This window comes from Ostrinia nubilalis, chromosome 14 (genome assembly GCF_963855985.1).
Source record: "Ostrinia nubilalis chromosome 14, ilOstNubi1.1, whole genome shotgun sequence".
NCBI classification, from domain to species: domain Eukaryota; kingdom Metazoa; phylum Arthropoda; class Insecta; order Lepidoptera; family Crambidae; genus Ostrinia; species Ostrinia nubilalis.
Window position 1 is genome coordinate 2812683 of NC_087101.1, and position 26606 is coordinate 2839288.

General features: G+C 41.0%; 1 protein-coding gene across 1 annotated transcript in view; it reads left to right on the forward strand.

The window, feature by feature from the left end:
* Window positions 1-21574, forward strand: part of LOC135077803 (uncharacterized) — a 34895-nt gene extending 13321 nt beyond the window's left edge. Inside the window, exon 4 of the mRNA XM_063972347.1 lies at window positions 21418-21574. Coding sequence (XP_063828417.1) covers window positions 21418-21527 — 110 coding nt within the window. The 3' untranslated portion in view covers window positions 21528-21574. The remainder of the gene's footprint in view (window positions 1-21417) is intronic.
* Window positions 21575-26606: the final 5032 nt, after the last annotated feature.

The window sequence follows — 26606 nt, forward strand, 5'->3', positions numbered from 1 at the left end:
TCCGCATAGTAATATTTTTTTATTTTTATTTATACACGTCTTTTGTAAAATCAATTCGAGTTTTTCATAAAAAATATCTAGATTCGATCCAGGGATTCTATATACACAAATTATAATTATATTGTGGTCTAATAGTTCTAGAGCACAACATTCAATCACACATTTTACAGATATATTTTTTATGTCTTCTAGTTCTCTGCATGAAAGTCCAGTTCTAACCAGAATGCACGCTCCTCCTCTTCTTTTATCTCTGCAGAAACTTGTTTTCAAAAGAAAGTTTGGAATAGTGACATAATTTTTATTCTCTTCTGTCATATTGTGTTCACTTATGCATATCACGTCGATAGGTTTGGATTTTTGCAGTTCTATTAAATTTACGGCTAGTTCTTCGCTTTTATTTATGAGTCCTGATATATTCTGATGTAATATGTTTATCTTCTATCTATCTATCTATCTATCTATATTATATAAAGCTCGATTACCACTCACTCACTGACTGACTGACTGATCAGGGGTATTTTTGGGGTATTTAGAGGGGAGAGGGGTAAAATTGTAGGTGTTTATCTCAAACTAGATTTTTCGACTGCCAGCTTTAGTATATTTTTTGAACCAAAAAACAAAATGGCGGCATTTTTTGAGACACAAACTTTTTTGTCTCTGGTCCTGAATTTTTTCTTTTTTGAGTGTTAAGTGGGGTTGCCAAGGTGTGTTCAAAAATGTGAGAAAAAAACGGAAAAACAAAATGGCCGCGCCGCCATCTTGGATTGAAAATGCGATTTCGAGGTGTTTTTAGGGAGGTGTCACTCCGAGATGCGCAATTGTTTTTGAAAAATTCTTTTGAGTGTTTGTGACATGTATAGTCTGCTTCAGAGCCCCATTCACAGATTATCAAAAAACAAGATGGCGGCTGAGCCGTCGGCCATTTTGTTACGAGCATAAAATTCCCAAACTTTGGTAGCAATTTTCCGGCAGATGGCGACACCGGAGTGGGGTACAATGTTTCGGGCGATTGTTGGTCTGTTATTCGAGTGTTGCCATGGATCGGAAAAAACTACCATTTTGGAAGAAAATTTTCCACCACGGCCCCGGATAGTAGAAAATGGAAATTTCCAAAAATTCCAAAAACTTGGTATGCAGTTTGGTGACGTTTGGGGACCCGAATGACATTTCACCATTTTTATGAAAAAAGTCTGGCAACACTGAAAGTTACGGGGAAAACAAATTTTCGCGACATGGGTGTCTTTAAAGTTAGTGACAGACAGAAAGAATTATGAGAGAAAAAAAATAAAAATGACGTTTGGTTGGATATACGACCCAGACTATGGGAAAAATCCGAAATGTCAAAAAATCAAGATGGCGGCGGCGTGGGCGGCCATTTTGTAAAAAGTTGAAAATTTCGAAATTTTGGAATTCATTTTTCGAGTAGTTGGCAACATTTGGGAAAGTCGACTTGTATGAGGCGGTTGTGTGTCTTGTCAAGAGGTTTCGCTTGGGTGAAGAAATTTCTCCAGTGTTGCCATACTTTAGGAGATTTGGTCCAAAAATGTCGTAAGTAGAAATAACGACTTCCGCTCAGAAATTTAGATGACACCTCCTGCAAAGGGGTCGTGCAAATGACATTTGACCATTTCCGTATCGATCACCTGGCAACACTGGGAGCTACGGGGAAAAGTATTTTTTTCGACATGGGTGTCTTTAAAGTTAAGGACGGACAGAAGGAGATATGGCAGAAAAAATCCAAAAATGGAGTTTGGTCGGTTATACGACCCAGACTATGGGAAAAATCCGAAATGTCAGAAATTCAAGATGGCGGATGAGCGGGCGGCCATTTTGTAAAAAGTTTCAGTTTTCTGATTTTTCAAATGCGTTTCTCGGGTAGTTGACAACACCTGAGAAAGTCGGGTTGTATGGGGCGATTACGTAGTTTGTCAAGGAGTATCGTTTGGAAAAATAACAATTTCCAGTGTTGCCATACTTTGAGAGATTTGATCCAAAAATGAAAAAAATTGAAATAACGACTTTCGGTCAAAAATTTGGAAGACGCCTCCTGCAAATAGGTCAAACTAATGACATTTGACCATTTTCATCTCGATCACCTGGCAACACTGGGAGTTACGGAAACTCAAAATTTTGGGACATGGGTGGTTTTAAGGAATTGTTTTACGGGATTGGGTGAAGTTAGAAAAAAAGTTAAAATGGGGTTCGGCGCGGAAAATGGTCCAGATTAAGGCAAAAATGCAAAATTTTGGAAATCCAAGATGGCCGCCAAGCGTTCACCCGTTTTCCTAAAGGGACTAAATTCTCCATACAAATTGTATGCAGGGGGGCTCAGCTAACGTAGAAAAAGGCGAGGCCGAAGGCCGAGCGATAGTTTAAAGCCTGTGAGTCACCATAGATTTATTTTTAATGCGTCAAAAAAGGACTAGAGCCCAGTGACAGACAGAAAGGCGAGGCCGAAGGCCGAGCGATGGTTCGAATCCCGACAGTCGCCATAGATTTACTTGTGTTGCGTCAAAAAAGCACAAGAGCACAGTGACAAACGAGAACGCCCCCTGTAATTTTTGCGAGGCCGAAGGCCGAGCTCCGAATGCGAGGCCGCAGGCCGAGCGCCGCGTAGGGCGAAGCCCGGAGCGGCCAGCATCGCAGATCTAGCTTTTGTAGCCCGCGTAGCGGGCGACCAAAGCTAGTCTATATTATATAAAGCTCGATTACCACTCACTGACTGACTCACTGATCAGGGGTATTTTTAGGGTATTTAGAGGGGAGAGGGGTAAAATTGTTAGTGTTTGTTTTTAACTAGATTTTTTGACTGACAGCTTTACCATATTTTTTGAACCAAAAAACAAAATGGCGGCACTTTTTGAAACTCCAACTTTTTTGTTTTTCATCCTGAATTTTTTCCTTTTTGGGAGTTTATTAGGGTTGTCAAGGTGTGCTCAAAAATGTGAGAAAAAAATGAAAAAACAAAATGGCCGCGCCGCCATCTTGGAATGAAAATTCGATTTCGGGGTGTTTTTAGGGAGGTGTCATTCCGAGATGCGCAATTGTTTTTTTAAACTTCTTTTGAGTATTTGTGACTTGTATAGTCTTCTTTAGAGCCACATGCACAGATTATCAAAAAACAAGATGGCGGCTGAGCTGTCGGCCATTTTGTTGCGATCAAAAAATTCCCAAAGTTTGACACGAATTTTCCGGTAGATGGCGACATCGGAGTGGGGTACAATGTTCCGGGCGATTGTTGGTCTGTTATTCGAGTGTTGCCATGAATCGGAAAAAACTACCATTTTGGAAGAAAATTTTCCACCACGGCCCCGGATAGTAGAAAATGGAAAATTCCAGAAATTCCAAAAACTTGGTATGCAGTCTGGTGACATTTGGGGACCCGAATGACATTTCACCATTTTTATCAAAAAAGTCTGGCAACACTGAAAGTTATGGGGAAAAGTTTTTTTTACGACATGGGTGACTTTAAAGTTAGTGACAGACAGAAGGAGTCGTGGCAGAAAAAAAATAAAAATGACGTTTGGTTGGATATACGACCCAGATTATGGGAAAAATCCGAAATGTCAAAAAATCAAGATGGCGGAGGCGTGGGCGGCCATTTTGTAAAAAGTTGAAAATTTCGAAATTTTGGAATCCATTTTTCGAGAACTTGGCAACATTTTGGAAAGTCGAGTTGTATGAGGCGGTTGTGTGTCTTGTCAAGAGGTTTCGCTTGGGTGGAGAAATTTCTTCAGTGTTGCCATACTTTGGGAGATTTGGTCCAAAAATGTCGAAAGTAGAAATAACGACTTCCGGTCAAAAATTTGGATGACGCCTCCTGCAAAGGGCTCGTGCAAATGACATTTGACCATTTTCATCTCAATCACCTGGCAACACTGGGAGCTACGGGGAAAAGTATTTTTTTCGACATGGGTGACTTTAAAGTTAAGGACGGACAGAAGGAGATATGGCAGAAAAATCCAAAAATGGGGTTTGGTCGGTTATACGATCCAGACTATGGGAAAAATCCGAAATGTCAGAAAATCAAGATGGCGACCGAGTGAGCGGCCATTTTGTAAAAAGTTTCAGATTTCTGATTTTTCAAATGCATTTTTCGGGTAGTTGGCAACATTTGGGAAAGTCAGGTTGTATGGGGCGATTACGTGATTTGTCAAGGAGTATCGTTTGGGAAAACAAAAATTTCCAGTGTTGCCATACTTTGAGAGTTTTGGTCCAAAAATGTAAAAAATGGAAATACCGACTTCCGGTCAGAAATTTGGATGACGCCTCCTGCAAATAGGTCAAACTAATGACATTTGACTATTTTTATCTCGATCACCTGGCAACACTGGGAGTTAGGGGAACTCAAAGTTTTGCGACATCGGAGGAATAAGGAATTGTAGAAACAAATGAATTCGGGATAGGGTGAAGTTAGAAAAAAAGTAAAAATGGGGTTCGGCGCGGAAAATGGTCCAGATTAAGGCAAAAATGCAAAATTTTGGAAATCCAAGATGGCCGCCAAGCGTTCACCCGTTTTCCTAAAGGGACTAAATTCTCCATACAAATTGTATGCAGGGGGGCTTAGCTAACGTAGAAAAAGGCGAGGCCGAAGGCCGAGCGATAGTTTAAAGCCTGTGAGTCGCCATGGATTTATTTTTAATGCGTCAAAAAAGGACTAGAGCCCAGTGACAGACAGAAAGGCGAGGCCGAAGGCCGAGCGATGGTTCAAATCCCCACAGTCGCCATAGATTAACTTGTGTTGCGTCAAAAAAGCACAAGAGCACCGTGACAAACAAAGACTAGCTCCGTGTAATTTTTGCGAGGCCGAAGGCCGAGCTCCGAATGCGAGGCCGCAGGCCGAGCGCCGCGTAGGGCGAAGCCCGGAGCGGCCAGCATCGCAGATCTAGCTTTTGTAGCCCGCGTAGCGGGCGACCAAAGCTAGTCTATATTATATAAAGCTCGATTACCACTCACTGACTCACTGACTGATCAGGGGTATTTTTGGGGTATTTAAAGGGGAGATGGGTAAAATTTTTGGTGTTTGTTTTAAACTAGATTTTTCGACTGCCAGCTTTACTAGATTTTTTGAACCAAAAAACAAAATGGCGGCACTTTTTGAAACACCAACTTTTTTGTTTTCAGTCCTGAATTTTTTCTTTTTTGGGAGTTTGTTGGGGTTGCCAAGGTGTGTTAAAAAATTTGAGAAAAAAACGGAAAAACAAAATGGCCGCGCCGCCATCTTGGATTGAAAATGCGATTTCGAGGTGTTTTTAGGGAGGTGTCACTCCGAGATGCGCAATTGTTTTTGAAAATTTCTTTTGAGTATTTGTGACATGTATAGTCTTCTTAAGAGATACATTCACAGATTATCAAAAAACAAGATGGCGGCTGAGCCGTCGGCCATTTTGTTGCGATCAAAAAAATCCCAAACTTTGGTAGCAATTTTCCGGCAGATGGCGACCCCGGAGTGGGGTACAATGTTCCGGGCGATTGTTGGTCTGTTATTCGAGTGTTGCCATAAATCGGAAAAAACTACCATTTTGGAAGAAAATTTTCCACCACGGCCCCGGATAGTAGAAAATGGAAATTTCCAGAAATTCCAAAAACTTGGTATGCAGTTTGGTGACGTTTGGGGACCCGAATGACATTTCACCATTTTTATCAAAAAAGTCTGGCAACACTGAAAGTTATGGGGAAAAGTTTTTTTTGCGACATGGGTGTCTTTAAAGTTAGTGACAGACAGAAAGAATAATGGCAGAAAAAAAATAAAAATGAGGTTTGGTCGGATATACGACCCAGATTATGGGAAAAATCCGAAATGTCAGAAAATCAAGATGGCGGCGGCGTGGGCGGCCATTTTGTGAAAAGTTGAAAATTTCGAATTTTTGGAATTCATTTTTCGAGTAGTTGGCAACATTTTGGAAAATTGAGTTGTATGAGGCGGTTGTGTCTCTTGTCGAGAGGTTTCGCTTGGGTGAAGAATTTTTTCCAGTGTTGCCACACTTTGGGAGATTTGGTCCAAAAATGTCGAAAGTAGAAATAACGACTTCCGGTCAAAAATTTGGATGACGCCTCCTGCATAGGGGTCGTGCAAATGACATTTGACCATTTTCATCTCAATCACCTGGCAACACTGGGAGCTACGGGGAAAAGTATTTTTTTCGACATGGGTGTCTTTAAAGTTAAGGACGGACAGAAGGAGTTATGGCAGAAAAAATCCAAAAATGTGGTTTGGTCGGTTATACGACCCAGATTATGGGAAAAATCCGAAATGTCAGAAAATCAAGATGGCTACCGAGTGAGCGGCCATTTTGTAAAAAGTTTCAGATTTCTGATTTTTCAAATGCATTTTTCGAGCAGTTGGCAACATTTGGGAAAGTCGAGTTGTATGGGGCGATTACGTAGTTTGTCAAGGAATATCGTTTGGGAAAACAAAAATTTCCAGTGTTGCCATACTTTGGAAGATTTGGTCAAAAAATGTAAAAAATGGAAATAACGACTTCCGGTCAGAAATTTGGATGACGCCTCCTGCAAATAAGTCAAACTAATGACATTTGACCATTTTTAGCTCGATGACCTGGCAACACTGGGAGTTACGGAAACTCAAAATTTTGGGACATGGGTGGTTTTAAGGAATTGTTTTACGGGATTGGGTTAAGTTAGAAAAAAAGTTAAAATGGGGTTCGGCGCGGAAAATGGTCCAGATTAAGGGAAAAATGCAAAATTTTGGAAATCCAAGATGGCCGCCAAGCGTTCACCCGTTTTCCTAAAGGGACTAAATTCTCCATACAAATTGTATGCAGGGGGGCTTAGCTAACGTAGAAAAAGGCGATTAAAGCCTGTGAGTCGCCATAGATTTATTTTTAATGCATCAAAAAAGGACTAGAGCCCAGTGACAGACAGAAAGGCGAGGCCGAAGGCCGAGCGATGGTTCAAATCCCGACAGTCGCCATAGATTTACTTGTGTTGCGTCAAAAAAGCACAAGAGCACCGCGACAAACAAAAACTAGCCCCGTGTAATTTTTGCGAGGCCGAAGGCCGAGCTCCGAATGCGAGGCCGCAGGCCGAGCGCCGCGTAGGGCGAAGCCCGGAGCGGCCAGCATCGCAGATCTAGCTTTTGTAGCCCGCGTAGCGGGCGACCAAAGCTAGTCTATAATATATAAAGCTCGATTACCACTCACTCACTCACTGACTGATCAGGGGTGTTTTTGGGGTATTTAGAGGGGAGACGGGTAAAATTTTTGGTGTTTGTTTTAAACTAGATTTTTCGACTGCCAGCTTTATTACATTTTTTGAACCAAAAAACAAAATGGCGGCACTTTTTGAAATACCAACTTTTTTGTTTTCGGTCCTGAATTTTTTCTTTTTTGGGAGTTTGTTGGGGTTGCCAAGGTGTGTTAAAAAAATTGAGAAAAAATTAGAAAAACAAAATGGCCGCGCCGCCATCTTGGATTGAAAATGCGATTTCGGGGTGTTTTTGGGGAGGTGTCACTCCGAGATGCGCAATTGTTTTTGAAATTTTCTTTTGAGTGTTTGTGACATGTATAGTCTTCTTAAGAGCCCCATTCACAGATTATCGAAAAACAAGATGGCGGCTGAGCCGTCGGCCATTTTGTTGCGAGCATTAAATTCCTAAACTTTGACACGAATTTTCCGGTAGATGGCGACACCGGAGTAGGGTACAATGTTCCGGGCGATTGTTGGTCTGTTATTCGAGTGTTGCCATGAATTGGAAAAAACTACCATTTTGGTAGAAAATTTTCCACCACGGCCCCGGATAGTAGAAAATGGAAATTTCCAAAAATTCCAAAAACTTGGTATGCAGTCTGGTGACGTTTGGGGACCCGAATGACATTTCACCATTTTTATGAAAAAAGTCTGGCAACACTGAAAGTTATGGGGAAAAGTTTTTTTTGCGACATGGGTGACTTTAAAGTTAGTGACAGACAGAAAGAATTATGGCAGAAAAAAAATAAAAATGACGTTTGGTCGGACATACGACCCAGATTATGGGAAAAATCCGAAATGTCAGAAAATCAAGATGGCGGCGGCGTGAGCGGCCATTTTGTAAAAAGTTGAAAATTTCGAAATTTTGGAATTTATTTTTCGAGTAGTTGGCAACACTTTGGAAAGTCGAGTTGTATGAGGCGGTTGTGTGTTCTGTCGAGAGGTTTCGTTTGGGTGAAGAAATTTCTCCAGTGTTGCCATACTTTGGGAGATTTGGTCCAAAAATGTCGAAAGTAGAAATAACGACTTCCGGTCAAAAATTTGGATGACGCCTCCTGCAAAGGAGTCGTGCAAATGACATTTGACCATTTTCATCTCGATCACCTGGCAACACTGGGAGCTACGGGGAAAAGTATTTTTTTCGACATGGGTGTCTTTAAAGTTAAGGACGGACAGAAGGAGATATGGGAGGAAAAGTCTAAAAATGGCGTTTGGTCGGTTATACGATTCAGACTATGGGAAAAATCCGAAATGTCAGAAAATCAAGATGGCGGCTGAGCGGGCGGCCATTTTGTAAAAAGTTTCAGATTTCTGATTTTTCAAATGCATTTTTCGGGTAGTTGGCAACATTTGGGAAAGTCGAGTTGTATGGGGCGATTACGTAGTTTGTCAAAGAGTATCGTTTGGAAAAACAACAATTTTCAGTGTTGCCATACTTTGAGAGATTTGATCCAAAAATGAAAAAAATGGAAATAACGACTTCCGGTCAAAACTTTGGATGACGCCTCCTGCAAATAGGTCAAACTAATGACATTTGACCATTTTCATCTCTATCACCTGGCAACACTGGGAATTACGGAAACACAAAATTTTGTGACATGGGTGGTTTTAAGGAATTGTTTTACGGGATTGGGTGAAGTTAGAAAAAAAGTAAAAATGGGGTTCGGCGCGGAAAATGGTCCAGATTAAGGCAAAAATGCAAAATTTTGGAAATCCAAGATGGCCGCCAAGCGTTCACCCGTTTTCCTAAAGGGACTAAATTCTCCATACAAATTGTATGCAGGGGGGCTTAGCTAACGTAGAAAAAGGCGAGGCCGAAGGCCGAGCGATAGTTTAAAGCCTGTGAGTCGCCATAGATTTATTTTTTATGCGTCAAAAAAAGACTAGAGCCCGGTGACAGACTGAAAAGCGAGGCCGAAGGCCGAGCGATGGTTCAAATCCCGACAGTCGCCATTGATTTACTTGTGTTGCGTCAAAAAAGCAAAAGAGCCTTGCGACAAACGATAAACGCCCCGTGTAATTTTTGCGAGGCCGAAGGCCGAGCTCCGAATGCGAGGCCGCAGGCCGAGCGCCGCGTAGGGCGAAGCCCGGAGCGGCCAGCATCGCAGATCTAGCTTTTGTAGCCCGCGTAGCGGGCGACCAAAGCTAGTCTATATATATATATATTATATAAAGCTCGATTACCACTCACTGACTGACTCACTGATCAGGGGTATTTTTAGGGTATTTAGAGGGGAGAGGGGTAAAATTGTTAGTGTTTGTTTTTAACTAGATTTTTTGACTGACAGCTTTACCATATTTTTTGAACCAAAAAACAAAATGGCGGCACTTTTTGAAACTCCAACTTTTTTGTTTTTCATCCTGAATTTTTTCCTTTTTGGGAGTTTATTAGGGTTGTCAAGGTGTGCTCAAAAATGTGAGAAAAAAATGAAAAAACAAAATGGCCGCGCCGCCATCTTGGAATGAAAATTCGATTTCGGGGTGTTTTTAGGGAGGTGTCATTCCGAGATGCGCAATTGTTTTTTTAAACTTCTTTTGAGTATTTGTGACTTGTATAGTCTTCTTTAGAGCCACATGCACAGATTATCAAAAAACAAGATGGCGGCTGAGCTGTCGGCCATTTTGTTGCGATCAAAAAATTCCCAAAGTTTGACACGAATTTTCCGGTAGATGGCGACATCGGAGTGGGGTACAATGTTCCGGGCGATTGTTGGTCTGTTATTCGAGTGTTGCCATGAATCGGAAAAAACTACCATTTTGGAAGAAAATTTTCCACCACGGCCCCGGATAGTAGAAAATGGAAAATTCCAGAAATTCCAAAAACTTGGTATGCAGTCTGGTGACATTTGGGGACCCGAATGACATTTCACCATTTTTATCAAAAAAGTCTGGCAACACTGAAAGTTATGGGGAAAAGTTTTTTTTACGACATGGGTGACTTTAAAGTTAGTGACAGACAGAAGGAGTCGTGGCAGAAAAAAAATAAAAATGACGTTTGGTTGGATATACGACCCAGATTATGGGAAAAATCCGAAATGTCAAAAAATCAAGATGGCGGAGGCGTGGGCGGCCATTTTGTAAAAAGTTGAAAATTTCGAAATTTTGGAATCCATTTTTCGAGAACTTGGCAACATTTTGGAAAGTCGAGTTGTATGAGGCGGTTGTGTGTCTTGTCAAGAGGTTTCGCTTGGGTGGAGAAATTTCTTCAGTGTTGCCATACTTTGGGAGATTTGGTCCAAAAATGTCGAAAGTAGAAATAACGACTTCCGGTCAAAAATTTGGATGACGCCTCCTGCAAAGGGCTCGTGCAAATGACATTTGACCATTTTCATCTCAATCACCTGGCAACACTGGGAGCTACGGGGAAAAGTATTTTTTTCGACATGGGTGACTTTAAAGTTAAGGACGGACAGAAGGAGATATGGCAGAAAAATCCAAAAATGGGGTTTGGTCGGTTATACGATCCAGACTATGGGAAAAATCCGAAATGTCAGAAAATCAAGATGGCGACCGAGTGAGCGGCCATTTTGTAAAAAGTTTCAGATTTCTGATTTTTCAAATGCATTTTTCGGGTAGTTGGCAACATTTGGGAAAGTCAGGTTGTATGGGGCGATTACGTGATTTGTCAAGGAGTATCGTTTGGGAAAACAAAAATTTCCAGTGTTGCCATACTTTGAGAGTTTTGGTCCAAAAATGTAAAAAATGGAAATACCGACTTCCGGTCAGAAATTTGGATGACGCCTCCTGCAAATAGGTCAAACTAATGACATTTGACTATTTTTATCTCGATCACCTGGCAACACTGGGAGTTAGGGGAACTCAAAGTTTTGCGACATCGGAGGAATAAGGAATTGTAGAAACAAATGAATTCGGGATAGGGTGAAGTTAGAAAAAAAGTAAAAATGGGGTTCGGCGCGGAAAATGGTCCAGATTAAGGCAAAAATGCAAAATTTTGGAAATCCAAGATGGCCGCCAAGCGTTCACCCGTTTTCCTAAAGGGACTAAATTCTCCATACAAATTGTATGCAGGGGGGCTTAGCTAACGTAGAAAAAGGCGAGGCCGAAGGCCGAGCGATAGTTTAAAGCCTGTGAGTCGCCATGGATTTATTTTTAATGCGTCAAAAAAGGACTAGAGCCCAGTGACAGACAGAAAGGCGAGGCCGAAGGCCGAGCGATGGTTCAAATCCCCACAGTCGCCATAGATTAACTTGTGTTGCGTCAAAAAAGCACAAGAGCACCGTGACAAACAAAGACTAGCTCCGTGTAATTTTTGCGAGGCCGAAGGCCGAGCTCCGAATGCGAGGCCGCAGGCCGAGCGCCGCGTAGGGCGAAGCCCGGAGCGGCCAGCATCGCAGATCTAGCTTTTGTAGCCCGCGTAGCGGGCGACCAAAGCTAGTCTATAATATATAAAGCTCGATTACCACTCACTCACTCACTGACTGATCAGGGGTGTTTTTGGGGTATTTAGAGGGGAGACGGGTAAAATTTTTGGTGTTTGTTTTAAACTAGATTTTTCGACTGCCAGCTTTATTACATTTTTTGAACCAAAAAACAAAATGGCGGCACTTTTTGAAATACCAACTTTTTTGTTTTCGGTCCTGAATTTTTTCTTTTTTGGGAGTTTGTTGGGGTTGCCAAGGTGTGTTAAAAAAATTGAGAAAAAATTAGAAAAACAAAATGGCCGCGCCGCCATCTTGGATTGAAAATGCGATTTCGGGGTGTTTTTGGGGAGGTGTCACTCCGAGATGCGCAATTGTTTTTGAAATTTTCTTTTGAGTGTTTGTGACATGTATAGTCTTCTTAAGAGCCCCATTCACAGATTATCGAAAAACAAGATGGCGGCTGAGCCGTCGGCCATTTTGTTGCGAGCATTAAATTCCTAAACTTTGACACGAATTTTCCGGTAGATGGCGACACCGGAGTAGGGTACAATGTTCCGGGCGATTGTTGGTCTGTTATTCGAGTGTTGCCATGAATTGGAAAAAACTACCATTTTGGTAGAAAATTTTCCACCACGGCCCCGGATAGTAGAAAATGGAAATTTCCAAAAATTCCAAAAACTTGGTATGCAGTCTGGTGACGTTTGGGGACCCGAATGACATTTCACCATTTTTATGAAAAAAGTCTGGCAACACTGAAAGTTATGGGGAAAAGTTTTTTTTGCGACATGGGTGACTTTAAAGTTAGTGACAGACAGAAAGAATTATGGCAGAAAAAAAATAAAAATGACGTTTGGTCGGACATACGACCCAGATTATGGGAAAAATCCGAAATGTCAGAAAATCAAGATGGCGGCGGCGTGAGCGGCCATTTTGTAAAAAGTTGAAAATTTCGAAATTTTGGAATTTATTTTTCGAGTAGTTGGCAACACTTTGGAAAGTCGAGTTGTATGAGGCGGTTGTGTGTTCTGTCGAGAGGTTTCGTTTGGGTGAAGAAATTTCTCCAGTGTTGCCATACTTTGGGAGATTTGGTCCAAAAATGTCGAAAGTAGAAATAACGACTTCCGGTCAAAAATTTGGATGACGCCTCCTGCAAAGGAGTCGTGCAAATGACATTTGACCATTTTCATCTCGATCACCTGGCAACACTGGGAGCTACGGGGAAAAGTATTTTTTTCGACATGGGTGTCTTTAAAGTTAAGGACGGACAGAAGGAGATATGGGAGGAAAAGTCTAAAAATGGCGTTTGGTCGGTTATACGATTCAGACTATGGGAAAAATCCGAAATGTCAGAAAATCAAGATGGCGGCTGAGCGGGCGGCCATTTTGTAAAAAGTTTCAGATTTCTGATTTTTCAAATGCATTTTTCGGGTAGTTGGCAACATTTGGGAAAGTCGAGTTGTATGGGGCGATTACGTAGTTTGTCAAAGAGTATCGTTTGGAAAAACAACAATTTTCAGTGTTGCCATACTTTGAGAGATTTGATCCAAAAATGAAAAAAATGGAAATAACGACTTCCGGTCAAAACTTTGGATGACGCCTCCTGCAAATAGGTCAAACTAATGACATTTGACCATTTTCATCTCTATCACCTGGCAACACTGGGAATTACGGAAACACAAAATTTTGTGACATGGGTGGTTTTAAGGAATTGTTTTACGGGATTGGGTGAAGTTAGAAAAAAAGTAAAAATGGGGTTCGGCGCGGAAAATGGTCCAGATTAAGGCAAAAATGCAAAATTTTGGAAATCCAAGATGGCCGCCAAGCGTTCACCCGTTTTCCTAAAGGGACTAAATTCTCCATACAAATTGTATGCAGGGGGGCTTAGCTAACGTAGAAAAAGGCGAGGCCGAAGGCCGAGCGATAGTTTAAAGCCTGTGAGTCGCCATAGATTTATTTTTTATGCGTCAAAAAAAGACTAGAGCCCGGTGACAGACTGAAAAGCGAGGCCGAAGGCCGAGCGATGGTTCAAATCCCGACAGTCGCCATTGATTTACTTGTGTTGCGTCAAAAAAGCAAAAGAGCCTTGCGACAAACGATAAACGCCCCGTGTAATTTTTGCGAGGCCGAAGGCCGAGCTCCGAATGCGAGGCCGCAGGCCGAGCGCCGCGTAGGGCGAAGCCCGGAGCGGCCAGCATCGCAGATCTAGCTTTTGTAGCCCGCGTAGCGGGCGACCAAAGCTAGTCTATAATATATAAAGCTCGATTACCACTGACTGACTCACTCACTGATCAGGGGTATTTTTGGGGTATTTAGAGGGGAGAGGGGTAAAATTGTTGGTGTTTATTTTAAACTAGATTTTTTGACACCCAGGTTTTTTAGATTTTTTGAACCAAAAAACAAAATGGCGGCATTTTTTGAGACAACAACTTTTTTGTTTTTCATCCTGAATTTTTTCCTTTTTGGGAGTTTATTTTGGTTGCCAAGATGTGTTAAAAAAATTGAGAAAAAATTAAAAAAACAAAATGGCCGCGCCGCCATCTTGGATTGAAAACGCGTTTTCAGGGGTGTGTTTGGAGAGGTGTCATTCCGAGATGCGCAATTGTTTTTGAAAAATTCTTTTGAGTGTTTGTGACTTATATAGTCTGCTTCAGAGCCCCATGCACAGATTATCAAAAAACAAGATGGCGGCTGAGCCGTCGGCCATTTTGTTGCGATCAAAAAATTCCCAAACTTTGACACGAATTTTCCGGTAGATGGCGACATCGGAGTAGGGTACAATGTTCCGGGCGATTGTTGGTCTGTTATTCGAGTGTTGCCTGGAATTGAAAAAAACTACCATTTTGGTAGAAAATTTTCCACCACGGCCCCGGATAGTAGAAAATGGAAATTTCCAAAAATTCCAAAAACTTGGTATGCAGTTTGGTGACGTTTGGGGACCCGAATGACATTTCACCATTTTTATGAAAAAAGTCTGGCAACACTGAAAGTTACGGGGAAAACAAATTTTCGCGACATGGGTGACTTTAAAGTTAAGGACAGACAGAAAGAGTAGTGGCAGAAAAAAAATAAAAATGACGTTTGGTTGGATATACGACCCAGACTATGGGAAAAATCCGAAATGTCAGAAAATCAAGATGGCGGCGGCGTGAGCGGCCATTTTGTAAAAAGTTGAAAATTTCGAAATTTTGGAATTCATTTTTCGAGTAGTTGGCAACATTTTGGAAAGTCGAGTTGTATGAGGCGGTTGTGTCTCTTGTCGAGAGGTTTCGCTTGGGTGAAGAAATTTCTCCAGTGTTGCCATGCTTTGAGAGATTTGGTCCAAAAATGTCGAAAGTAGAAATAACGACTTCCGGTCAAAAATTTGGATGACGCCTCCTGCAAAGGGGTCGTGCAAATGACATTTGACCATTTTCATCTCGATCACCTGGCAACACTGGGAGCTACGGGGAAAAGTATTTTTTTCGACATGGGTGTCTTTAAAGTTAAGGACGGATAGAAGGAGTTCTGGCAGAGAAAATCCAAAAATGAGGTTTAGTCGGTTATACGACCCAGATTATGGGAAAAATCCGAAATGTCAGAAAATCAAGATGGCGGCTGAGTTGGCGGCCATTTTGTAAAAAGTTTCAGTTTTTCGATTTTTCAAATGCGTTTTTCGGGTAATTGGCAACATTTGGGAAAGTCGGGTTGTATGTGGCGGTTGTGTGTCCTGTCAAGAGGTTTCGCTTGGGTGAAGAAATTTCTCCAGTGTTGCCATACCTTAGGAGATTTGGTCCAAAAATGTCGAAAGTAGAAATAACGACTTCCGGTCGAAAATTTGGATGACGCCTCCTGCAAAAGGGTCGTGCAAATGACATTTGACCATTTTCGTCTCGATCACCTGGCAACACTGGGAGCTACGGGGAAAAGTATTTTTTTCGACATGGGTGTCTTTAAAGTTAAGGACGGACAGAAGGAGATATGGGGGAAAAAATCCAAAAATGGGGTTTGGTCGGTTATACGACCCAGATTATGGGAAAAATCCGAAATGTCAGAAAATCAAAATGGCGACCGAGTGAGCGGCCATTTTGTAAAAAGTTTCAGATTTCTGATTTTTCAAATGCATTTTTCGGGCAGTTGGCTACATTTGGGAAAGTCGAGTTGTATGGGGCGATTACGTAGTTTATCAAGGAGTATCGTTTGGGAAAACAAAAATTTCCAGTGTTGCCATACATTGAGAGATTTGGTCCAAAAATGTAAAAAATGGAAATAACGACTTCCGGTCAGAAATTTGGATGACGCCTCCTGCAAATAGGTCAAACTAATGACATTTGACCATTTTCAACTCGATCACCTGGCAACACTGGGAGTTACGGGAACTCAAAATTTTGGGACATGGGTGGTTTTAAGGAATTGTTTTACGGGATTGGGTGAAGTTAGAAAAAAAGTAAAAATGGGGTTCGGCGCGAAAAATGGTCCAGATTAAGGAAAAAATGCAAAATTTTGGAAATCCAAGATGGCCGCCAAGCGTTCACCCGTTTTCCTAAAGGGACTAAATTCTCCATACAAATTGTATGCAGGGGGGCTTAGCTAACGTAGAATAAGGCGAGGCCGAAGGCCGAGCGATAGTTTAAAGACCAAGAGTCGCCATAGATTTATTTTTAATGCGTCAAAAAAGGACTAGAGTCCAGTGACAGACAGAAAGGCGAGGCCGAAGGCCGAGCGATGGTTCAAATCCCCACAGTCGCCATAGATTAACTTGTGTTGCGTCAAAAAAGCACAAGAGCACAGTGACAAACGGGAACAGCCCCGTGTAATTTTTGCGAGGCCGAAGGCCGAGCTCCGAATGCGAGGCCGCAGGCCGAGCGCCGCGTAGGGCGAAGCCCGGAGCGGCCAGCATCGCAGATCTAGCTTTTGTAGCCCGCGTAGCGGGCGACCAAAGCTAGTCTATAATATATAAAGCTCGATTACCACTGACTGACTCACTCACTGATCAGGGGTATTTTTGGGGTATTTAGAGGGGAGAGGGGTAAAATTGTTGGTGTTTATTTTAAACTAGATTTTTTGACACCCAGGTTTTTTAGATTTTTTGAACCAAAAAACAAAATGGCGGCATTTTTTGAGACAACAACTTTTTTGTTTTTCATCCTGAATTTTTTCCTTTTTGGGAGTTTATTTTGGTTGCCAAGATGTGTTAAAAAAATTGAGAAAAAATTAAAAAAACAAAATGGCCGCGCCGCCATCTTGGATTGAAAATGCGATTTCGAGGTGTTTTTAGGGAGGTGTCACTCCGAGATGCGCAATTGTTTTTGAAAATTTCTTTTGAGTATTTGTGACATGTATAGTCTTCTTAAGAGATACATTCACAGATTATCAAAAAACAAGATGGCGGCTGAGCCGTCGGCCATTTTGTTGCGATCAAAAAATTCCCAAACTTTGGTAGCAATTTTCCGGTAGATGGCGACACCGGAGTGGGGTACAATGTTCCGGGCGATTGTTGGTCTGTTATTCGAGTGTTGCCATGAATCGGAAAAAACTACCATTTTGGAAAAAAAATTTCCACCACGGCCCCGGATAGTAGAAAATGGAAATTTCCAGAAATTCCAAAAACTTGGTATGCAGTCTGGTGACATTTGGGGACCCGAATGACATTTCATTATTTTTATCAAAAAAGTCTGGCAACACTGAAAGTTATGGGGAAAAGTTTTTTTTGCGACATGGGTGTCTTTAAAGTTAGTGACAGACAGAAAGAATTATGGCAGAAAAAAAATAAAAATGACGTTTGGTTGGATATACGACCCAGATTATGGGAAAAATCCGAAATGTCAGAAAATCAAGATGGCGGCGGCGTGGGCGGCCATTTTGTAAAAAGTTGAAAATTTCGAAATTTTGGAATTCATTTTTCGAGTAGTTGGCAACATTTGGGAAAGTCGACTTGTATGAGGCGGTTGTGTGTCTTGTCGAGAGGTTTCACTTGGGTGAAGAAATTTCTCCAGTGTTGCCATACTTTAGGAGATTTGGTCCAAAAATGTCGAAAGTAGAAATAACGACTTCCGCTCAGAAATTTAGATGACACCTCCTGCAAAGGGGTCGTGCAAATGACATTTGACCATTTCCGTATCGATCACCTGGCAACACTGGGAGCTACGGGGAAAAGTATTTTTTTCGACATGGGTGTCTTTAAAGTTAAGGACGGATAGAAGGATATATGGGAGAAAAAATCCAAAAATGAGGTTTAGTCGGTTATACGACCCAGATTATGGGAAAAATCCGAAATGTCAGAAAATCAAGATGGCGACCGAGTGAGTGGCCATTTTGTAAAAAGTTTCAGATTTCTGATTTTTCAAATGAATTTTTCGGGCAGTTGGCAACATTTGGGAGAGTCGAGTTGTATGGGGCGATTACGTAGTTTATCAAGGAGTATTGTTTGGAAAAACAGTGATTCCCAGTGTTGCCATACTTTGAGAGTTTTGGTCCAAAAATGTAAAAAATGGAAATAACGACTTCCGGTCAGAAATTTGGATGACACCTCCTGCAAATAGGTCAAACTAATGACATTTGACTATTTTAATCTCAATCACCTGGCAACACTGGGAGTTAGGGGAACTCAAAATTTTTTGACTTGGGTGGATTTAAGGAATTGTTTCACGGGACTGGGTGAGGATAGAAAAAAATGAAAAATAGGGTTCGGCGCGGAAAATTGTCCAGATTAAGGGAAAAATGCAAAATTTTGGAAATCCAAGATGGCCGCCAAGCAGTAACCCATTTTCCAAATGAAACTGAGTTTTCCATACAAATTGTATGCAGGAGGGCTTGGTTAACGTAGAAAAAGGCGAGGCCGAAGGCCGAGCGATAGTTTAAAGCCTGTGAGTCGCCATAGATTTATTTTAATGCGTCAAAAAAGGACTAGAGCCCAGTGACAGACAGAAAGGCGAGGCCGAAGGCCGAGCGATGGTTCAAATCCTGACAGTCGCCATAGATTCACTTGTGTTGCGTCAAAAAAGCAAAAGAGCCTTGCGACAAACGATAAACGCCCCGTGTAATTTTTGCGAGGCCGAAGGCCGAGCTCCGAATGCGAGGCCGCAGGCCGAGCGCCGCGTAGGGCGAAGCCCGGAGCGGCCAGCATCGCAGATCTAGCTTTTGTAGCCCGCGTAGCGGGCGACCAAAGCTAGTTTTATTATAAAAGAAAAAACTGCGATTTTTCATTTTTGTCTTGTTCTTCAGTATATGTAATGTTTTCGTTGCTATCAATAATATTTCTGCAGTCAATCCGTTGATATGAAATGAAATCTACCAAGCTTCTCAGGATGCATCTCATGCCCTTGTTGGTAAGTTTACCGCTATACGGTGAAAACATATCCAATGTAAGTCTCTTATTAGTATCAAATACATGTATATTATCATTATTCTGTTCTGACAAGCAGCGATAGATTTCATTATTGAAGATTTCATTATTGAAGATTTCAATTCTATTATTGAACAATAGCCTTCCACATATGTAAGTTGGAACAGCTATGATTATATTTGTGTTTGCGATTCCCTTTATTCTGTCTTTCAGCAGCTGTACCAGCCCCTCATGGTCTTGGGATCGATAAAAATCAGACTCACCTATCAAAACAATGCAATAGTCATCCAATGTTAGAGATCCAGTTTTTGATTGGATGTCTTTAGTTAGGGTATCTATCGTACTATTGGTCTTTATATAGTGACAAATATCAAATCCGCTATACAGATCATCGGAATGTATCATTTTAGTTATTTTTAGTTTGTTTGTAGTAGATATAATACACAGCTTTCTCTTCTTATTAGAGGTTTCACTAGTATTACGTGTTCTTATTTGATCCGAAGCATTTCCTAATGAGCTTTCCTTTGCAATTTTTTTCTGTTCATGTGTATTGTTTTGATATTCAGTGATGATATCGTTCAGCTTTGCGATTTCCTCTTGAGCTCTTAGTAGTTCATTCTGAAGTTTGGATACATTTACTTCCAGTGCCATAATTTGACTTAAATATTCAGATTTTTTTAATGGGCTCTCCTTTTTCCTTTCGCGGTTTGAAGGTGAGGGAGTTGTGTATACCTTTTTTAGGAGGATTATTTCTTGAGATAATGATTTTACTTTTTGTTGTAGTTCGCAGTTTTCAGATAGTATATTTTCCATTTCATTTTCGGCTACAACAAGTTTTTCTTGAAGATTACTTATTTCTTGTTTCATTTCATTCAAAATATCAAGATCACGTATCGATTCAGTGCTTCTAGATATTGTGTTGTTTATGATTGAAGTGTCATCATGCAAAGTATCGAAAGATTTCGATTTAATAAGTGGACGTTGAGGCTCAGCCACTCTCTCCGACTCTATTATTTCATCGTCAAACAGAGTTACCTCCTCAGGCGAAGTTCTTAGTTTGGCTTTACTCCTTGTAGTAACATTTCCTACTGTTGAAGTTTGTTCAGTTGGTGTGCATTTTATCGTTATCGGGACCAAATTATTTTGTGGTGCATTCTTCCGTACTTCTTTGAAGTTGGTTGGGGTTACGTTGCCTTTACTATCTTTCTTTTTTAAATTTTGCTTACATTGCAAACATGTCCAGCTAAGTTTCTTTTCATTGTTCATCAATTGAAATAGGTTATAGGATATATTTAAACATTCTATATCAAATGTCAATTTGCAACTAAGGCATGTTAAGTATTCTTTTCTGGGAACTGTTTTCTTACATCTTGCACATTTTTTTGGATCCATCTTTCTGTAGTCCAGTAGAATTAGTTTTATAACGATGAAATTAATAATATTGTATTGAAAACAAAAAATTCTCAGAAGTGTAGGCTCGAACCCGCGTTCTCTGCGTAATGAGTCGATGTCTTAACTGACTCCGCCATGTATCGCTTTAGCTCAGTGGGCGAAATTTGTGTACAGGTATTGATCCCAGCGAAATGTTAACGAGGTAGTTTTGTTTTGTCAGCTGATTTATAACCAGTATTGTTTTTGTTACATACCCCACATTCCATTATTCACTTGACCAACTTCAAGGTATTTTGATCAATTTCACTTCACTAAACTGTATTTTTGCTAGGTTTTTATTGACAATCAGATAGATAGTCAACTCAGCTACACTTTTATGTATAATTCGACTAGTAATTCGCACTTTAACTACTTTTATCAACGATTTTTTATGTTCCTATCTATTAAGAGTTTATCTTACTCGTATATAACTTCATATTACTCGTAGAGTCTGTTTTATGTATTTCCCTCTTTCCTCTTTTTGTTTGGTGTATTTAGTTACATTTTGTTCCGATCGAGTTACGCGCATATGTAAATAATAAATATGCAATTCCCTATTCAAGATGTTGCGTAATACGCAAATATTTTCTCATAAATATTAAACTAGCCGAAAGTGGGCTTTACAGGTTTATCTTGAGAATTACAGCGCCCTCGGGAACTGTCTCGGACTGATTGAATAACAAATCGGGAAACCCAGTGATTTCGGAATATTTTAAAAGTTTATCTTCCCACTATGGGCAGGATAGATGGAATGAAACAAAACAAGATTGTTTTGCTTTTGTTAATGTTATTATTGGCTGGAAATGCACTATTTGACTATTTGCACAATACGTAATTATTGTCATTTAATATCGACTATTATTGTTTTTGTTAACTCAGCAACATCCACCCACATGGTGGACCGACAACATCATAAAGGTAGCAGGAAGGCGATGGATGCAGGCCGCTACCAACCTGGCGATATAGAAGTCATTGGGGGAGGCCTATGTTCAGCAGTAGACGTCCTGTGGCTGAAATGATGTGATGATAATGATGATTTAGGGCCGTGTTTTTAGATAATGTTTTTTGTTGCAGCTGTTATGTGCCATGACATTTTAATAATATTCGCGTACAAGAAAAGTGTTCAATCAACCCCGCCGCCAGAGGTCCCGAACAATAGAATGATCACGTGGAGTAAAGTATGACGTCACAACTACCCCTATGGTGTCCGTCCATGTGTGATGTTCGTGTGTCGTGGAATAAAGTATTGACAATTTAACTTATTTTATTTTTACATAAGAACTACATAGCCCGTGTGTTCGCAACGCGACGTGACTGACATAGCTCGCAAAATTGCTAAAATCAAGTGGCAGTGGGCGGGGCACATAGCTCGGAGAGCTGATGGCCGCTGGGGCAGAAAAGTTCTTAAGTGTGGGCAGGCCCCTCACTAGGTGGACCTACGATCTGGTGAAGGTAAAGGAAGGATAAGCACCTGGATGCTAGCAGCACAGGACCGGTCGATCCTTGGGGGTGGCCTTTGTCCAGCAGTGAACGTCATTTGGCGAAAACAGACGAAGAACTACAGGTATAGCGCAAAATTGAGTATGTTCCTGTGGTAGTGGACCGGTACGAGATTTACACTAAGCTCTAAGTTTTCATTTTTCCATAGTGTATTTGCCTTTAGGGATAAGCGCGCTTCTTGATATGGTGGCAGAACTGGAACTAGGGGCAGGAACAGCTTGCAATGTATCACATGGCTGAGCTGTAGTGCTGCTATCAGCCTCAAAGTACGGCGGCAAGATGTTCTTGTCCTCTGGCTCCAGTACTTCTGGTTCCTCATCAGAGTTCTCTGTTCATTAGGTTCCAATGTGTACGATGGAACAGCTACATCATCGTTGTCTGAGAAATCTGAGCCATCATCACTATTTTCCCATTGGTCCAGAATATTCTCCAAGTCCTCAGTCGTCCAAGATTGGGTCCTGGTACCTGGATGTGGAAGCCTCGAAGTCATAATGGGTCTAGAAGAAAAGAGATAGATATTAGACACATAGTAAAAATGATAAATTTAAAGCGCAATGATGCATAACTGCATCATAAGAAAATTGTCCTCTAATTCTGTAAATACAATAAAAATCATTTCAAATATATCAAATTATTGAAAACCAATAACTTACCCTCACTCCACACCAATTTCAGATCAATATTTTCACTAACACCAGAAAAACAAAGAATCAAAATCACCACCGAACAAAACAAACCGGATTTTACAAGTTTCTCACTTTAGGTGATCACAAAAATAAAATAGCGCCATCTAGCACAAACAGAGTTAACTAACTCGTAAGGGTGCTTTGCTGCAGATATGCCGCACTACGTTATAAGGTATTTTTGTTACTGTTTGAAAGATTCTATGAGTTCAAGTGGTATGATGCAGAACTGCAATTGAGCGCCGTAAAGGGTTAACTGCGGTTGCTGCACCTCTTCCTGACACTCTCCTGAACGACTCTGTGTTACCTAATGTGGCTGCCTCTTTTCCTTGTACCCTCCTGTACGATTGCATTGCTTAGCTATATGCCTGGTCCAAGGTTCGACGCCACAAAATCAACTTTGTACGCGTGAAAATAGTTTAAATACTATTTTCCGTGCTTGCAACATTTTTCTTTACTGCTTCGCCTCTATTAGTCGTAGAGTGATTGTATATATCCTATAGCCTTCCTCAATGTATGAGCTATTCAACACAAAAATAATGATTTCAATCAAACTAGTAATTCTTAAGATTAGCGCGTTCAAACAAACAAACAAAAAACTCTTCAGCGTTTTAATATGAACTTGTTGTTGTTGATTTTTGGCGTCGAACCTTAGACCAGGCATACGGCTAGGCAACGTAGTCATGCAGGAGGATACAAGGAAGAGGGGCAGCTACAGTAGATAACACAGAGTCGTTCAGGTGAGTGCCAGGAAGAGGTGCAGCAACCGCAGTTAAGGAACGGCTGGGACGAACAAGGATAGGCGCATCAAGCTCGTAAGCCTTGATAGGGTTACACTGGTTGAGGTGGCCCTTTTCAAGACTTGGAAGCCTGTGGGTAACAAACCATTGGACGTGGAGAGGGTCATTAATTATACGTATATTTTCTACTTTGCCGAACATTAGCTCGAGAACGGTTTGTCCAAAACATATGAATTTGGTCTTATTCAATGCAGGATTAAGTGCCCTTCAACCGTCATGAAGACCACTTTTTGATAGGGTAAGTCCTTTACGCGGTATAACCGGAAAACCGAAAAAATGCCTCTTTCGGGAGCCCCCACCACTTAAGCACAACTCCGTCGAAGTCGAAAACTTAGGAGAGTCTTAATAGGCAATCAATGAAACCATTAAAACAATAAAATCTTTTGTAGGAATTATTTCCGATTTAAAAGCTAATTCTACTGGACTATAAGTCGGATTTATATTCTATCAGAACGGTTCTGATGCGCCACGACACAACATGTCAGACAAATATAAATCCGGGTTTTAGACAGAGTACTCACTTAAGAGTCCTCCTACCTCCTCGCTTTCAGTTTTAATAATAAAGTAAGTAAGGAGACTCGTTTAGGCCTTCTCTACACGAGTAATGAAATTACTAAATTGAGTCAATCTTCTGTTCCAGGAAAAGCTATGTGTGCTAGAATTAGGACTATGGCTCTGCCTAATACTGGCTTCATACAACACAGTGCTGGGTGTAATGGGCGGCGTGTACTTCATAAGGAACGGACACATAACCATACACTTCTTCTTGGCAGTCTTCTTTGCGATCATGGCAATTTCTTTAATCAGTAAGTTCAAATAGCTGTAATAAGTCATCTACGAAGACGCGCCCTACTATTCTTCCGCTAATGTTTGAGTGTTATAGGTACACGCTAAATTATCCATGAGTGCACACGCACATTACAATAATGACGCTCGGATTGCTCGGATCATCAGCATCCCGCGCTTCCCTCGACCACATATTGGTGGGGCGCGTCTTCGTGGATGAAACGATCTATAATGAAAACTGTAAAAATATGATGTAGACACACCGTAATACGGTTCTGAAGTAGATATTATAATAGATAAAATTACTTAGCTTAAGATTTCCGCTTAGTGACGCCGGCATAAGTACCCAGTCCCACATTACCCGCGCTCACCGACTATGTTATAGTACAAGCAAATGCAAGAAGCACCGCCCGCGCTCTGAAGTAACCAAGTTTTGTTCACCTAATATAAATAATAAAAAATCTAGAGTATTTAACAGACAGATGTTTAAAAAACACTCCTGTCTCAAAATAAAACCATATGTTTTGATAGGTTACATTTTTGATCGTTCATTTCAGCCGAAAGACGTCCACTGCTTGGACAAAGGCTCCCCCCAAGGACCGGTCCTGCGCCGCTCGCATCCAGGTATCTCCCGCGACCTTCACCTGATCGTCGGTCCACCTAGTGGGAGGCCTGCCCACACTACATACTAACATTTTTGATCAATGATTTTTTATTTTCCTATCTAGTAAGAGTTTATCTTACTCGTATATTGCTTCATATTTAACTCGTAGTCTGTTTTATGTATTTCCCTCTTTTTGTTTGGTGTATTTAGTTACATTTTGTTCCGATCGAGTTACGCGCATATGTAAATAATAAATATGCAATTCCCTATTCAAGATGTTGCGTAATACGCAAATATTTTCTCATAAATATTAAACTAGCCGAAAGTGGGCTTTACAGGTTTATCTTGAGAATTACAGCGCCCTTGGGAACTGTCTCGGACTGATTGAATAACAAATCGGGAAACCCAGTGATTTCGGAATATTTTAAAAGTTTATCCTCCCACTATGGGCAGGATAGATGTAATCAAACAAAACAAGATTGTTTTGCTTTTGTTAATGTTATTATTGGCTGGAAATGCACTATTTGACTATTTGCACAATACGTAATTATTGTCATTTAATATCGACTATTATTGTTTTTGTTAACTCAGCAACATCCACCCACATGGTGGACCGACAACCTCATAAAGGTAGCAGGAAGGCGATGGATGCAGGCCGCTAACCTGGCGATGTAGAAGTCATTGGGGGAGGCCTATGTTCAGCAGTAGACGTCCTGTGGCTGAAATGATGTGATGATGATGATGATTTAGGGCCGTGTTTTTAGATAATGTTTTTTGTTGCAGCTGTTATGTGCCACGACATTTTAATAATATTCGCGTACAAGAAAAGTGTCCAATCAACCCCGCCGCCAGAGGTCCCGAACAATAGAATGATCACGTGGAGTAAAGTATGACGTCATAACTACCCCTATGGTGTCCGTCCATGTGTGATGTTCGTGTGTCGTGGAATAAAGTATTGACAATTTAACTTATTTTATTTTTACGTCGTGTCGTCGCAACGTGACTGACATAGCCCGCAAATTGCTCAAATCAAGTAGCAGTGGGCGGGGCACATAGCTCGGTGAGCTGATGGCCGCTGGGGCAGAAAAGTTCTTAAGTGTGGGCACTAGGTGGACGATCTGGTGAAGGTAAAGGAAGGATAAGCACCTGGATGCTAGCCGAACAGGACCGGTCGATCCTTGGGGATGGCCTTTGTCCAGCAATGAACGTCATTTGGCGAAAACAAACGAAGAACTACAGGTACAGCGCATAATTGAGTATGTTCCTGTGGTAGTGGACCGGTACGAGATTTGAAGTAACAGATCTCTCAAAATGTCTGAAGCACACCTGAAGTTTACCTAAGGGTTTAGTGTGAGTTTACATCAAAAGTCCTCACTAGTGAGCGCGTTAACAAAAATTAAAAAGTTAGTTCTTGAAAGTTTTCGCTAGAGAAAATAAAAAAAAGGGAAAACAAAAAAAAAGGAAAGTCATATCTTTATTCGTTATTCGATGATTAAAGACAATCTTTTCCTACCATCTTATTAGGTAGACAATTATTCTCTAACGGTTGAAAAATATTCGTTCATCTCCAAAACTGACAAAAGAATAGTAATAAAGAACCTACTACAAAATACCATAGCGATTCAATATTATCGATGGCGCCTTCCTGAAATATTGCCTAGAATTTATATTCCCATTTTTTCATTAGCCATTAGAGACTTTATCGGTTTCTCTGATAAATTTGAGTTCCACCAAATTGCCCCCAGATGTCGTCTCGGGTGTTAGGTATGCATATTTTAAAATACATTCAATTTGGTTCTTCCCCTTATCAAATTAGATGGAATATCCAATCTTGTAGAGGTAATTTTGCTCTTACATATTTTATCTGGAATTCGATATTGTGAGAATCTA